Source organism: Hydra vulgaris, chromosome 09 (assembly GCF_038396675.1).
Source record: "Hydra vulgaris chromosome 09, alternate assembly HydraT2T_AEP".
Lineage (NCBI taxonomy): Eukaryota > Metazoa > Cnidaria > Hydrozoa > Anthoathecata > Hydridae > Hydra > Hydra vulgaris.
In genome coordinates, this window is record NC_088928.1 from 30,162,501 (window position 1) to 30,179,315 (window position 16,815).

The 16,815-nt window shown below is 28.0% G+C and overlaps 1 protein-coding gene across 1 annotated transcript; it reads right to left on the minus strand.

Annotated features, from left to right (window-relative positions):
- Nucleotides 1–10,900: 10,900 nt before the first annotated feature.
- LOC136085074 (uncharacterized) lies at nucleotides 10,901–12,502 on the minus strand. The gene is made up of 2 exons (XM_065806414.1): nucleotides 12,399–12,502; nucleotides 10,901–12,160 (listed from the first exon to the last, which is right to left on the minus strand). Exon 2 carries the CDS (start codon nucleotides 11,751–11,753, stop codon nucleotides 10,908–10,910), a length of 846 nt encoding a protein of 281 aa, XP_065662486.1. The 5' UTR covers nucleotides 11,754–12,160; nucleotides 12,399–12,502; the 3' UTR covers nucleotides 10,901–10,907.
- Nucleotides 12,503–16,815: the final 4,313 nt, after the last annotated feature.

A 16,815-nucleotide genomic window follows, 5' to 3' on the forward strand; every position in this document is an offset into this window, starting at 1 on the left:
ACACTATCAATCCAAGGCTTCACAACTATTTCTAAAACTTCGATGTAGGCGGCAGCATTCACCCGAAACCCTGTTGAAAAAAGTGAGGTCGCATAACATATCCTTCGTTGCTCGCAACTTCTAAAACCTTAACAGTCGCGGAAACTTCTTGTGCATAACACGAGGAACCTCTGTAGGATTTGAGCATAACCAACTGTCATTTCTTCAATTGGCTTTTTGGTCTTGATCAAACTTTTTTTTGCCAGAAATAAAACCATAACATGTCAGGAACTACAGGGTTCTTAAGCTTGTTCAAGAGACATTTTCCTCAAAGAAGTCTCTAATTCCGAGTTTGTGCCAACATAAACTGTCCTCTGCATATAATGTAGGATTTATAGCGTAGGCCTTTGTGGACAACTCAACGGATTAGACTCTCAGAGACATTAAGGCTCCTTGCAATGGCCCTCACGGACTATGAAGGGCTTTCGTGAACGATATCTTGCACTTCTTGGACAAATTGTGTATTTATTGTGTATCTAGTAGTGTCCGATCGTTCCTCATGTTTTTTGCGTTTTGCAACAGTTTCTATATTGTCAGCTGTTGCTTCAAATTCTCGACGAACCTTATGTACGAACAATCAAGCGCAGTGAAGAAAATTGAAGATTTCTAAATCGGTGTGTTTCGCGCATATAGCGACGATAACTTCATGTCTCTTCATTTCATGTGTTACTTCATTGTCCTCATTTGATGATCTAAGAAAAAGAAAAAGAAAAAAATTTTCTCTATAAATTACAGTCACATATATCCATGTCCTCAAATACCGTAACGCACCCTGCATATATATATATATATATATATATATATATATATATATATATATATATATATATATATATATATATATATATATATATACATATATATATATCAGTTTTTAAAAATTTGGATGTAATTGCGAAAAAGAAGAATTTCATAGACAAATCTTAAAAAGATTTTTGTTGGAATATGAAGAGCTCATTTGCAAAACTTACAAAGTTCGAGTAAATTGATTTTGAAAAATTGATGAAAAACTGAACTACTAATAGTTGCGCATTAACAGAAAATACTATCATTGCTTAACGAATGTCTTTTAAACGTTAAAAAGACGCCCAGGACATCTTTTAAATGTTTAATGGACGTATATTCTAGACCAATTATGTCTAACTGAGCTTAAACGGAAAGTCTTATTTAAGTCTTTTTGCGACGTCTCTTAAACCTCCTAAAAGGATGTCTTTCAGCGTCTTATGTAGAATCAGTTTAGAACGCGTCCGAGACGTTCCGTCTGAACGTTAATTGTACGTTTTTTGTACGTTCCCGTGTTTGCTGGGTAGTTTTAGTTAAAATGAAAGTCTAACGTTTTCTGATGTAGAATGTTTTCAAAAATTTGGTTTGTCTAAAAATAATAAAAGTTATTGTCAACCACATTAACAATGATTTGTCACCAATTCTCATTAAGAAGCAATCCAATTTCTTTAGAAGCAAAAGTGCTAATACCAATGAGGTTTTTACACCAGAGAAAATATATTTTATTAAGTTCACCTTCAGGTAGATTGTGATGTGGAGCAATATTTTGGTCATCTCAAAAGTTATAGGAGGTCACAAGAACTGAAGTGGACAAGAGAGGTCTAACACTCGTGTGCACTTCAGTGTTCCTAACATTTGCTTACCCTAACAGTATACTGCAAAATGTATTTTATGTGCATTTTACTGGAAACAATTTGCAGTTGCTAAGGATTAGACATTCCAGATGACACTAACTTTGAGGACAACAATGAAGTAGTGTACTCTATGTTCAGGCTGAATTAACACAAGTCAACCAACTCGAGTTGGCATAGTACAACAAACACTAATTAAAGCTTTGATTTAAAATCGAAGGCGATAATATATTGATTGTTACATCGGCGAACGTTACAATAATTTTTTTGATGTTTTAAATATGACTTGTTTAGGCATTATGCAAACTCCAAACTTAAGTATGTTCATGCTTATGTCAAATTAGTATACAAATTTTTGATTATTTGTATTTTAATTAAACACTATTTAGGTGATATTTACAATTGAAGAAAATTAAAGTTTTTATAGCAATATTAATTAATGGTCAAAGTTTACCTGCCCTTAATAACCTCTTTGTAGATTAATCAATTTTGAACCCCACTCTTCCTCTTTTCTACTTAAAATTAGTTTCCCAATTTTTATAATAATATTTTTACTAAATAAATATTCAATAAGAAATATTTAGTTTTTATAGTAGAGTATTATAATAATTATTATTTTAATTATCTTAGCTGTAAATAATAATGATTAGTAATAATCCCTTATTTAACTTTTTAGAAATTATACGAATTCAATTTTAGAAAAGTGTGTTTTATAAAATTGCGAAAACTTGTTTCATTTAAAAAAAATCAACTCGGTTGTTTTTTTGTTGAGTAACTTTTTGCGTAAGTTCAGCGCAATTCGTGGGCAACCCTAACTTTACGGAAATGCTGCGAAACATTGGTGAATACCAAATAGTTACAAAACAACGCTGAACGTACGGTTTCCGTAACCTAATACCATGTTCACATTGACGATGTTTGGTGTAACATTATTTCGGAACAAATGTTCCTGGATGAAAATATTCTACAAAATGTTCCCGTTAGCGTTCACATGTAAACTTGGCTTGACGGTACATAAAAGAGAAAACGCTTAAAGAAACGGTAAGTAAAACTCGAATCAAAATTAGTGACAAACAGTTTTGCATATACACATTTTTTATATAATTTATTAATTTTTAATATTTATTATTTTACGAGAGGTAAAACTAAATGCAAAAAAAGCTGAGCTCAGGTTTAGACAGTTGAAACCCAACCCAAATTACCCGTAATACAAAAGGTGACATTGGAATTTTGTTATCACGTTTCTTATAAAGCTTGGCTTTTATGGATAGGTCATATCTTCTTTAGTCGCTTTTGACAACACAGAATAGTAGTCCGTCAGAGGTATAGTACTAAATAAAAATATTATACATAAATAAGCATTTCACGACCATTTAAAACTATTCTCATTTTGTGTTTTTACATATTTAATATTTACTTATTAAGACACATTCGATAAACTCAAGTAAAGTAAGTTTAGTTTAAAACAAATAAATACATAATCATATTAGAGCTAAAGCTTTAAATAATAAAAAACATTATTACTACTTTATTTGTCCCTTTCGTTAAGGTATTTAGCATCTGAGTCACGAACAATTTTTCCTGGTCCATTGTTCCAAGCAGTAGAAACTGTATTGGGTTGAGACAGACTGTCATCATGATGAGCGTAAGCCATTCTGTTATAATAATGTCGTCATAATATTCACAAATGTTATAAAGAGTGACGCAAGCATTAAAAATTTTTGTAGCAAAGTTAATATTGCAATGCATATGTTTGCAAATGACATGGAATCGAGCTTTAACGCATCAAAAAGCATTCTTAACTACATTTCTGGCTCCAAAAAATATTTTATTGAAGTTTTTTTTTCAATTTCACTGAGCTCCAAATTTTCAAGACAAGGTTTTAACAAATGACGCGGTAAAGGAAATGCTGAATCACCTATCAAACATAGTGGAACAAGAGAACCATCAAACTCTTTACAACATTTATCAAATAGATTTGATTCTAAAATTGCTTCCATAGAACAATTCTGCAAAATATAGCTGTCATTATTTCTACCAGGCAATCTAACACTTGTATAAATGAAACGATATCTACAGTCTATAACTGCAATAAAAATTAAAAAAAAAAAAAAAAAAAAAATACAATGGATTATCGCCCTTTATAATTATAATAAGAAATCGCTTGGTCTTTAGGGGTTAAAATAGGGATATTGGCATCTATCAACAGCTCTAACGCATTGGGGAAAACCAAGAATAGCTTCGAAATCTCTACTACCTTTATTTAAATTTTCTTCTGACAATGGAACTTTAACATACTTAGGGATCAAAATATCATTAACATCGTTGATAAACGCTGTTAATGATATTTTGATGTTCAATTAAATTTGCTGTCGACTTTCCTATTCCGAAAAGGCTAGACACAACACAATATTCTTTACATAAAGCTAGATAATGTAATGCAACTGCAACATGTTTATTTGCAACGTGAAATAGGTTCTCCCAAAGTTGTGGTAGTTTTGCTAAATGTTGATGCAATTCATTAACTAGGAAATTAAATGTGTTACAATTTACTCGAAAATGTTCTTTTAATCCACATTCCTCCATTTGAGTGAAAACCTCATTAAACCATTGAAAACTTTTCAGCTTAACCTAAACTTTTTATTTCTCCGAGTTGATTCAACTTAAAGAAAGCTAAATTTGCATATGAAAATGGGTGGGTAATTTTCATATGCAAATTTAGCTTCATCATCGGTTAGTGTCCAAGATTAATGTCCATAGATTAATGCCTTGATCGAAGTACGGCCGAAACGCTTTCCATGCTTTTCCAATACTTTTTTCCTTCACAGATATCGCTCTAAAAAGTTATTAAAACTGTTTAAATACATTACATAAATATAATATTTATTATATTACAATTCAAGGGAAATAAGAACACAATGTTAAAAACCATTTTGTTAGAATTAATACAGCATGATTGTTATGATTGTTAACAAAAATTAAAATGAAACATGTAATGCAATTTATATAGATAAAAAACAAATCACGCTGAATAAAAAAGCATATCACTTATAAACTTTCGTAATGGAACTTTATTCTGGGCATGCGCATTGACAAATATTTATTTGGTTAATTATTCAATAAAGATGTGGAACGCAAAAAAAACATAAAAATCACTTTTTTTTAACAACTACATTTTAAATACTTATTGATAAAAATAGTTTAGTAAATTTTTCTATTTTATTAAATATTAGGTTATACTAGTTTTCAATAAAAAGTATATATATATAAAATATTTATCCCTATTTTATAGGATCTAGATTTTATAGGATCTAGAACTTTTCAGTTTTTTTAGTTAAAATTTTTTAGGGAAGTCAGTAATTCTTGATAAATAAGTACTTAAATGAATTTTTTGAGAAAAGCTGTAATGTTTAAGAGAAGGAGTTAAGGTATTTGGAGATTCTGTCAAATTCTGAATAACCGATTATTTTTTTTATATATACTTTTTTCGTAAAATAAAAATATACGTTTTCCCCTTAAAACTTCCGAAAGTAACTATAGAAACTTTCTAAGATGTCCGCAAAAACTTAAGGAATCTAATAAATATAAAATGAAATATTCTTTGTCTAGTATACAAATTATATTTCTATATATCTAGTATAAAAAAAATATTTATTATATTCGGAAATATATATATATATATATATATATATATATATATATATATATATATATATATATATATATATATATACACATATTTTTAACAACAAACATTAAAATTAAGTCGTTATGCAATTACTATCGTATATACAATTATCTATGAAACATCACAAGGCTTTTCTTTTATAAGTTTTTCTTTCTTGAATAGTTGGACGAATTTCCAAAGCTTCTGGGGAGTTTTTGATGTAATGATTGGACAGAATACTTCGTAGTCTTTGTTTTCCTTTCATATGGCAAAAGGTGCTGTTCATACTGTTGAATTCAGCATGCATGCTTTCTAAGCCTTGCTCTCCATAAATATCAAGACCTAAACCCCAATTTCTAATGAAATCAACACAATGGTTTTCTAATAAATGCATTTTTGGCGTAATGGATTCATTTGGCCATATTTTACGAAAGTAACTCATTAATTCTCCAATGGCTCCTTCTGATTCAAAAAAAAAATTAAATTAAAGAACGTGAAAAACAAAGTAAGAATAACTATGCAGGCAGGAGGAAATTTAATACAAGTAACATAATACAAACAGTTTATAAATATGTATTTTTACCTAATTATAATAATGGATTATTATTAATTATTTCACTTGAATTCATAAAGTTGTAGCATGTACCGTATTTGGAGAACAAATTAACAAATTTCTCACTTAAGACCTTTGCCTCGTTATGTACATCTGTATCAATAAATCCAAAATCTGTTACTATCTTAGGTATCGAATTGCAAAGATGTAGGACATTGTTTAACTAATAGATGAAAAATAAATTTATAATTTACAGAATTAGTACTTCTATACATTATATATTTACAAAAATATTTATACAATTTATATTTACAAGTATGCAAAAATATGTATGGAAAAACCTTTAACATTTTATGAGCATGATTCCCGATAAAGCATTTTCCGTAGTAAGCTTGTCTTTGAACATTAAGACCACATAGAACTTCATCAAGCTTTTTCACAAGTGGTCCATGCGATTTTTCAAATGTTTTAGTTTTTAACTTTTCTAATTCAATAAGCTATATAAAAAACAGTACTACATAAACACACACACAGAAGCATTTGCTATTACATTGATAAATGTTTTATTCACATAAAACTATAGAATATTTTATTTCATTATTTCAAATATTAACTTATTATACCTTAGCATTTTTCTTCTCCATAAAATGAACTACTCTGGGCTGAAAAATTTCATTGAGATATTCTTTATTTTTAGGAGAACGTAGAACTTTTGTTGCCATTGCTTCATGAATTAGCGTTATTTTTTCACAATATTCAGAAATAATTTTTTCTTGTTCATATATTTTCAACTGAAGTGCAATATACTCATCAAAACTTTTGTTGTTTACAGTTTTATTTTTTAAACACATTTTAGCTACAATTTTTATATTTATGAGATGACAGCCATCTTCCAGCATATTAAAAAATTTAAGATAAATTCCTAATGAGATATGCAACGATGGAATGCCAACCTAGATTCATTAAATCAATAAAAACAATATTAAATTAATATAAATAAGTAAAAATATAATATACTATAATAATGTAATATATTATAAAAATACTTGTGTTAAAGGAATATTGAAAAGTGGTGAATCAATGACATTGTTACAATACTTTGTAAACCTTGGTATTTGACCTATTTGAATGAATTTTTGCAAATCTGCATCAAGCGTTTCCAGCGTGCGACTGGAACAATTACTTATTTGTTGAGCATCTGGCTTTTTCATCTCTGGACAAGTTATATGACAAAACAAGCAAGCATGTCGACCTAATATGATAATATAATTTTATACATAGCGTTTAAAAAGCCACAAATATGATTTTTTTTGTTGCACAATTTTATTATTTGAATTTATACCATTTGCACCAGTAATTCCATATGCCGAACATAAAAACTTGTAATTACCAAAGATAAATACTCTTATTTTTTTCTCACTAAAAATAATTTTTTTTAAAGTAGATTAAAATCTATTTATCTAAATACATTAAAAACATAATACAGTTTATTTTATTTTGCTATATATCAAAAATACGCCAACCCTAGGTCCTCCGGAAGGAAATGCAAAAAAGTTTGATTCAGAGGTAACTAGCTTTTGCTTTATTACATGTAATGCAGCATCTTCGACAATCCGTGGTATAGCATCATTGTCTTTTAATAAAAATACATCAGCTAGAGTTGTATCAAGTCCAACATGATTTTTTTTGCTAATCGGAGTCAGTAATAATTGATCACCAATACAAGTTTCTTCGTGCAATTTTTTAAGCTCGTTGTCTTTAACCGCAAATTTTAATTTACATTGCTTGTTGCAACCTAAAATAATGCGCTCTATCAACTGTGTTACATTAACAGAATTTACAATTGTAAATAATGGAATTTGTTGATTACAAATAAAGCATTTTGTTTCTGTTTCCAGCTTTCCTTCAACCTCCTTAAATATACACACTGAGCAAAAAGAATGATGACACTCTTTTAGTATTAGTGGCTTATACATAATGTTGTTGCATAAATTGCATATACATAAGTCTAAATGGGGATTTGATACAGGATCAATATCAATTGCATTTAAACGCAAAGTTTGTTCTGGTATACTAGCAATTAAGCTATTAATGATTGGCCTGGTCCATCTTTTCTGATTTTGTTCTATTATACATGGCCGACCAGGTTTACATTTTTTAACTTTCCTACCAGAATCTTTAGAGAAACAGGAACATTTGTCTGCACATGGTAATGGCCATTCAACTACTTTAACACTGGTGCTAGAACCTTTTTCAATGTTCCTCATAATGATATAGCACTTCCTACACATTTTTTGTGGATGAACATTTTTATTATCAATGTTGATGTTTATATAAAATGAATTTTCGATTCTTTAGAATATTTACACACATTTTTTTTTTTTTTTTTTTTTTTTTTTTGTAGTTGTTTTAGGTGCTCCCAGAAGTCCTTACGGTCTTATCACAGAGCACCGCGGGAGAGCATTTAACAGGAAGTTCACGCCTCCTTTCATACCAATGTCGCTTGTTAAGCTAGAGCTGGCGTCGAACCTAGGACCTCTGGGTTCTGAGCCAGAACTCTAACCACTGCGCCACGGCTGCTCATCACTGCATGCACATCAACTGAGTCTTTCATTATATATTCTCACGGCATGCACATCAACTGAGTCTTTCATTATATATTCTCCACATATTCTGCAAATGAGACTTAACTTGGTTAAATGGTCCATGTTTATAAAATATCTAAATATAGCATTATGCAAGATAAATTAAAAATTAGCCCCCAAAAAAAAAGGAATCGGTCTCTACAATTAAGTTTAAAGGAAGTACAATAAACTGATGAAAATAAAAATGTTTACTTTCAGATACAGAAAATTCGTTTTATTATAACATAGATGCTTAAAAAATATGAAATTTTAAGAGCAATTTTTTACCACTTAATTTAAAAGTTTTCCTTAAAAATCCTATTTGCAACACCAAAATTTATAAAACAAGGTTTTATCAGTTATCTCTGAAACAAATCGCTACGGTTAAGAAAAATTTTGAAATATCAAGCATAAATAAAATCAAGTTGGAGTAGTTGAGCTTCAGAAAGAAATAATTGAAATAACCTAAAATTTTCTGCAGTTTTACAAGTGTTGAATAAAGTTTCAATAAGTATCAATTTGAAACTGCCGTATCATATCGCAAAGAAAATATTTGTTCGGTTAAAAATACTAAATATCTCACTTTTTATTTGCTATTTTTAAATATTTTGAAAAAAAATTTTGCTTTTTTAATTGTTCTTACCGGCTCAGTTTTTGCTATTTTATTTAAAGTTTTTTCATCATCAGAGTTCCCTTGTTTACTTTAAAATATTACTTTATATAGATTTTTTTTTCAAAAAGTAGAAGAGTTAAACTTCTTTTTTGGATAGTTTTTTTTTGTAGTTACAACCGCTTTTATTGAATTAACTTTTCTTAAAAACTTCGTTGTTGATCAGACATCAAATCTACATTGAAGGAATGTTGAGAACATTTTTGAAACTATTGAGAAAAGTTTAAAAACTTATTTTCTACGTGCATGCCAAATTTAATTAAAAAGATTATGTAGCAGACACCTAATTTTTTGTAGCAGAATATGTTCCTAAGTTAAAATATAATAAATAAAGTAAAATATTGCGAACAAAGTTCCGTAACAAAACTGCCGTTAGCCGAATCTGACATTTAAACTGGTTGCAGTTTTATTAAGCAACCCTTGTAATCAAATTTTGTTACTTAAATGGGCATAACTTTTTGTAGAATTGTTATTTTGTTATGAAATTTTCATTATTGTAATGCTTATTTTAGCCTCTTTCTAATTATATATATTAATCAATAATAAAAATAATTTAAAATTTTTACACTTGTGCCTAAATTACTGTCTTTATCTGAATGCTTTGACCTTGTGTAAATGTAAAGTTTTACCTACCAAAAACGATAAGTACATTGAATCTAGCAACAATAACAATAATAAAAAAAATAAGAAAAGAAATACTTAGTAATAGAATTAATAATAGAAGTTTAAACTTTACAGTTACTATAAATATTATGGGCTTATTAAATAATTTAATAATGATATGGGCTTCATAAATAATGGGCTAAATAATGTAATAAATTGCTAAAAACTTGTAGCCAAGAGAACAGAAACTTTCAAACCTATTTTTATTCTTATTTTTATTTTTCCATGCAATGTAATAATTATGTCAATTAATATATACATTATCCAAGTCATATTTTAAAAATCCGGAAAATTGTTTGGATAAAATATCCGTAAAAAATCCGGAATATGTTTTTCCTTGTTTTCCTTTTAATTTCGCTTTTAGCTAAGTTGTTTCTAATTTTTTTCAAACCTTTTTAATATTTTTGTATAAGTAATCAGTGAAAAAACTTAAACAACAAACATGTTACAAAAATATAGGGGAGAACGAGGTGAGATATGACAAAAAAATTTGTTTGCGAGCTGCGCTTTAAATTTTCCACAAAAACCATACAAATCGGTTTAAAACTATAGTCCAATGAATTGTCATGTTAAGTTATTGCAAAACCCATTATTTAACCATCAAATTAAGTTCAAGGGCTTGGTTTTTTAAAGTGACACTGTTTGTCCCATGTCACCCCATGTTGGGGTAAAATGGGACAATGGTTGGGGTGAAATGGGACAAAAATAGAAACAAATAATTTTAAGCATTATTTTATTGTTTATTCTACTCCTTATAAAACTAAACAATACACAAAATTTATTTATGTTTAACAAAAATAAAATACTATTCTAAATGCATTTGTAACTTTGTTTAACAGGTTGCTTGATGTTTAAATTGAGTCAAAATTACGTTGATGTCTGAGGTGGTAACTTTTTTTCTTTTTCTTATCTTTATCTTCTTTTTTTCTTTTACATTCTGATAAACTTTCTACTAGTTCATTTCTTGTTGATGTGTCAGTCAATACCAGAGACCTAGAACATTTTCTTTTTGCACTTTTTCTCTTTGCCACCTTTTCACCCGCTTTTGGAAATGGCCTTATATCTTCTGCTGTCCAATGGTAGGCAGAAGTGCTGATTTGCTGTTTCTTTTCATTAATAACTTCAGATACAATACAGAGTGATGTGGGGATTGTTTGTTGGAATTGTCATTTGCTGGAATTGGTCGATCAGATACATAAGAACATAAAAAGTTGACATCACTGAAAACATATGGATCGTACGGGAAAATGCCAGCTGCTTTAAAACCATTTTGAATGTTTTGGGAAGTAAAGGCTCTCGTATAAGCTATTCCTAAATTTTTAGAAATGTCATATATCGCCATAGGAGTATTTGGATGTGCCTTTAACCATGAATCACATGCTGAATTGTAAAATTTCTTTAATGGCCTTAATACTGATCTGTCAAGTGGTTGGAGTTTTTGGCTGCAATGGGGTGGCAATGTCAAGAGCACAACATTGCTTTCCTTAGCTTTATCTATCAGTTCAATCGATATATGAGTTTTGTGGTTGTCCATTATTAAAAGTAATGGATGATCCTTGATAGGATGTCCATACTCCACAAAATGATCAAACCATTTCAAAAAAATTTCTGCATTTATCCATTCACTAGGATTAGCATCACCTTTTGTACCTGTTAGTGCACCTTTAAGCATATGGCTACAAAAGTGGACACAAGGAAATATCAAAAACGGTGGAATAAAATTTTCAAGGGCATTAATGCAACCCACCATTGTAACTAGGGTTTCCCTTTCAGCAGAAGTTACCTGTCCTACTTGCTTTACTCCTTTACCAGCAATTACTTTCAATAGCTTATGAACAGTTGTCAGACCTGTTTCATCAATATTGTAAATGCAATCAGCAGAAAAGCTAAAGCGCTTCTGCATACTGTCAAGGTTTTTAAAGAAAGTATCTACATTTGTGCGATTGAAACTAGTTGTTCAACTGAGGTTGGTAGCTTTTGGCATACGAATAGATAATTTTGTACGATTTAAGAATAAATAAAACCATTCAGTTTCAGCTGTTTCACTTTTTTTCCAGTTTTCTGGTATTTTAATGTCATTTTTAATTGCATATTGATATGCAAGTTGCTATGTTTCTCTAACATCAAGTCCATAATGCATATAAGATACTTGACGAAGACATATTGAAAGTTCATCTTCTTGTGTCTTATTAAAAACATATTTATGTTTTTCATCAAAGTATAAGTTACTATAAGAAGTTTCTTTATTAACCTTTTTGTATGAGCATCAGGCTTTAACCGACTTGTCACTCGTTTGTACTTTCTTGGCATCTGAAAAATTATTACTCATATTACTCACTCCATTATTAAAAAAATTATGCTCTTTTTAATAGCATTAACCAAAATCCAGATTAGGCTATAAATTTTAAACTTATTTTAATGAAAATAAAATAGTATCACAACCATATAAAATTTATTATGTGATTAAATTTGATAAGGCTAATAGTGAAGAACTTTATTTAAACTGAATTTAAAATACAAAAATGATTGGCATTAAAACAATACTTACTGTGAAAGATGTCTTCAGGACAAAGTAACAAAGAAATCCAATATAATAATTATTATTTTCTATGATAAATGACACTCTACTCTAAAGTAAACATTGAAATCTTATCATAAACATAAACATAATTTTCTGTTCACTTGCTTTTTTACAAAAATATTGATTATAAAAGTTAAAGTACAGTAAATTAAAAAAAAATGATAAAATTGAACAGCGTCCCATTTCACCCCAATTCTCCTATCCCAAGTCACCCTATCACTAGTAGGTGTGAGAAAACCTTTATTTTATATAGTTCTCGTAACCATATGCTAATCGTATTTCTTCAGTAGTTAAATAAAACACTAGTGAATAATTAAAAACCATAATCATAAAAATATATGCAAACAACACATAAATATTTAATATTAATGATGTCTTCAAAATCCAGGAAAATTGTTAGATTTTTACATATTCGCAAATCCGAAAAAAAAATACTTCTGAAACTTAAAAAACACAATAATATGAAGAAGCTATTGCAAACTTATAACATATATAAAAAACTTATGCTTTCTTAAATTTTTCACTGAGATATTGCCAAGTCCCATCTCACCCCATGTCCAATCTCACCCCGTTCTCCCCTACACCTAAACTTGCATGTATGGATGATGTTTTGGATATCCGGAAAAAGAAAACGGTGAAAACAAAAATCCAGAATTCCGGAAATATCCGGAAAAAGATAATCCCTGGTTAATAACATTGATCTGTCAACACTATTGTTTGTTTTATTTTTAAACGACAACAATTGTAGCACATTGTGGCATATATATAGGGTACAGTCATATCAATACAGTCAATCAATAATATATATTCATAAAAAAGGTCGTACTTTCACAATTATTCACAAACAGCAAATTAATAATAAGTAAATACGGATTATTTATAAGGAAAATACTTATGGAAATGTTCACAAATTAAAATATCAAGATAAGACAAAGCTAATATAATACAATATGACGAAGCTGATATATACCAAAATAATCCAATAATAATATGTTTAATAATATTAACAAAGGCGGATCCAGGAATTTTATTAACTGTAGCAAAAACGCCATATAAATTTTTTTTTTGTCTACAAAAAAAAATTCTCGCTTTTCGCATTTGCTGATTAAAAGTCCAAGTTTGCCGACTGTACTACATAATTTAAATATACCGATTTACTGGTCTAAAAGAGCAAAGTTTGCAGACATAATGAACTAAAGTTCATTGATTGGGGATGGGGTTAGGGTATCACACATCATTCGCGCCAACCTTAGATGTACAGTGGCTTATAGTGATACATAAGGTCCCCTACCACTGTTTACTTTTTCCGTCCGTTTAGTGCGGAAGAAAGTTATTTGATTTAAGCGACGTTAATTCCATTTAGTTAAACTGAATACTTTTTAACGAAATGATAGTTTATTTGTCTTTTATGACTTTTAATCATGACTAAAACTCTAACCGAACCCTTATTCTTAGTCGATGTATTTACATTTAGTTCTTAGTATTCCTATTACCATTCAGTTTATTTATGCCATATAATACACAAAACATTATTATAAAATTATCTATATATACCAATCAACAAAAAATTTGTGTTAAAATGTTTTGGTCTGCAAAAAAATTGGAGGTTGATATTTGAAAATGAAAACGACAAACTTAATCTAAATCTGTTTAAAAATCAACTTTTTTATTTAATTAAAACTTGTTTTAAAACACGTTAAGCTTTATTTTATGGCTTACTTAAAAAAACATCTGAAAATTAAAATAGAAACTGTAACGATTTATATAAATTTGTAAAAACAGCTTGTAAATATTTTCATATATTTAATAATAGACTTCATTACTTCATTACAATAAACTTTTTGTCAAATAATGAAAAAAAAGAAACAGGTTTCAAATCATATAAAAAATACAACTAAAGAAACTCCCAAAACAGTAAATTTCAGGCATATTAAAATTAACAAATTCCATCAAATAATCAAAACAAAAGTGTCAATAAATAAATGTCAACTTAACAAGATCAACATAATACAGTCATTCTTTATTTATTACAACATAGTTCTTTGTTTTATTTTGTTGCAGAAAGTTTTCACTAGTTTTTATAAATTAAAATAGCAAAGTTTAATGCGATGATGACACTCATTAAAGCATGAAAGTATCGAATATAGAAATCAAACAAACATTATCTTTATATAAATTGAGGAAATATGTATGTTTGTATATAAACATATATATATATATATATATATATATATATATATATATATATATATATATATATATATATATATATATATATATATATATATATATATATATATATATATATATATATATATATATGTATATATATATATATATATATATATATTTATATATATATATATATATATATATATATATATATATTTATATATATATATATATATATATATATATATATAAATGATATATATATATATATATATATATATATATATATATATATATATATATATATATATATATATATATATATATATATATATATATATATATATATATATATGTATACCTATATAAAATCACTGATTGAGTCTGCATCGATTTGCTGTAGTACATACTTCCTAATATGATTGTGTTCTTGAAATATTTATTTTGATTCAAATGAGTCTTATATATATTATTTAGTATGATTCTTGAGTCTGAAGTTTGTTTATATATATGCATATATATATATATATATATATATATATATATATATGTATATATATATATATATATATATATATATATATATATATATATATATATATATATATATATATATATAAAAATATATATATATATAAATATATATATTTCTATATATATATATATATTTATATATATATATATATATTTGAAAAGCAAGAGCAAGATATCTTTAAAAAAGCAGACGCCATGTTTTAATGTGGATCGGATGGCGCAAGTTATAGGGGTAAGAAAGAGCGGCTAGTATGACTTTATTAATCGCCCCTTAAGTAAAGGGATGTTTATAACAAAGAATTCATTGGTAAGATTCGAACTATTTTTGCTGAAAGTTATGACACATATAGCAGTCCCAGAGTGCATGCAGAGTTGGTTGAGCGAGACTATAGCTGTTTACGTCCCAGGGTTGCTCGCCTTATGAGCACTCATAAAATTCAAGCCAAAATGTATAAGAAGTTTTAAAAAACTACAATACGATCAGACAAGCCTTGCCATAGCAGATTTGGTTCAACAAAACTTTACTGCGCTGGCACCTATAAAATATGCATTTTATAAAACCGCTATATACCATGGTAAAACAGGCGTATCTTACGACAATGATTCTATTGAGAGTTTTTTCCATACGTTAAAAGCTGGCCTATTTTAGAAAGTACAAAAGTTTAGACTAAGCAAAACTTGGTATTTAATTATGTAAACATTTTATAAACCAAAAAAGAGGCTATTTTAACAACCAGTACTAGAGTTTAGAAATTTCTTCAAAAGATAAACCGGAAATCTCGGCGATATCGGAAATAAAGAGTTTTTTCGATAGAATTTTTCTAGCTATCTCGGTTTTTTCTTTAGCTTTTCCCTCGGCTATTCCCTTAGCTTTATCTTTAGCTTCTGCGGCTTGTAGCTTGTCTCTGTCGTTGTAAAGCGCTTCAATATCTGTGTATAATCTTCTACTTGACCTAAATTATCGACAATAAGATTTCAGGTGTTAAACAGCGATTTCTGAATAAAAGAATCTTGGACGTTACGCTCTCGATAATATATATGACGGTCTTCATCTTCAACGATTAAATTGGCTAGGCTCTTTTTGCTTTTGCGACCTTCTTTGTTACTCTCGGATTCGAGTAAAGCAAACAATTTTAACATTTTTGTAGCCTTTGTTTGAAGCAAGGCGGAGATAAAACTCTCAATGATAGAGTAATCTCCCTTATCCTTTAGAAGATATTTAATGGCATAATCGAAGCCAATCAATGGTTTACTCATACTAAGTAATTATTTCTTCTAAATCAACATACATATATATATCTATATATATATATAGATATATATATATATATATTTATATATATATATATAAATATATATATATATTTATATATATATAAAATATATATATATATATGTATATATATATATATATATATATAAATATATATATATATATATATGTATATATATATATATATATATATATATATATATATATATATATATATGTATATATATATATATATATATATATATATATATATATATATATATATATATATATATATATATGCATATGGATGTATATATTATGTGGTTGCTTTAGTTTTTACCTGTGGAAAAAACAAAAGTAACTACAAAGTGATAGGAGTTAAGTTTTAATATTTTTTTCGATTTATTACCTAAAAATAAGCAT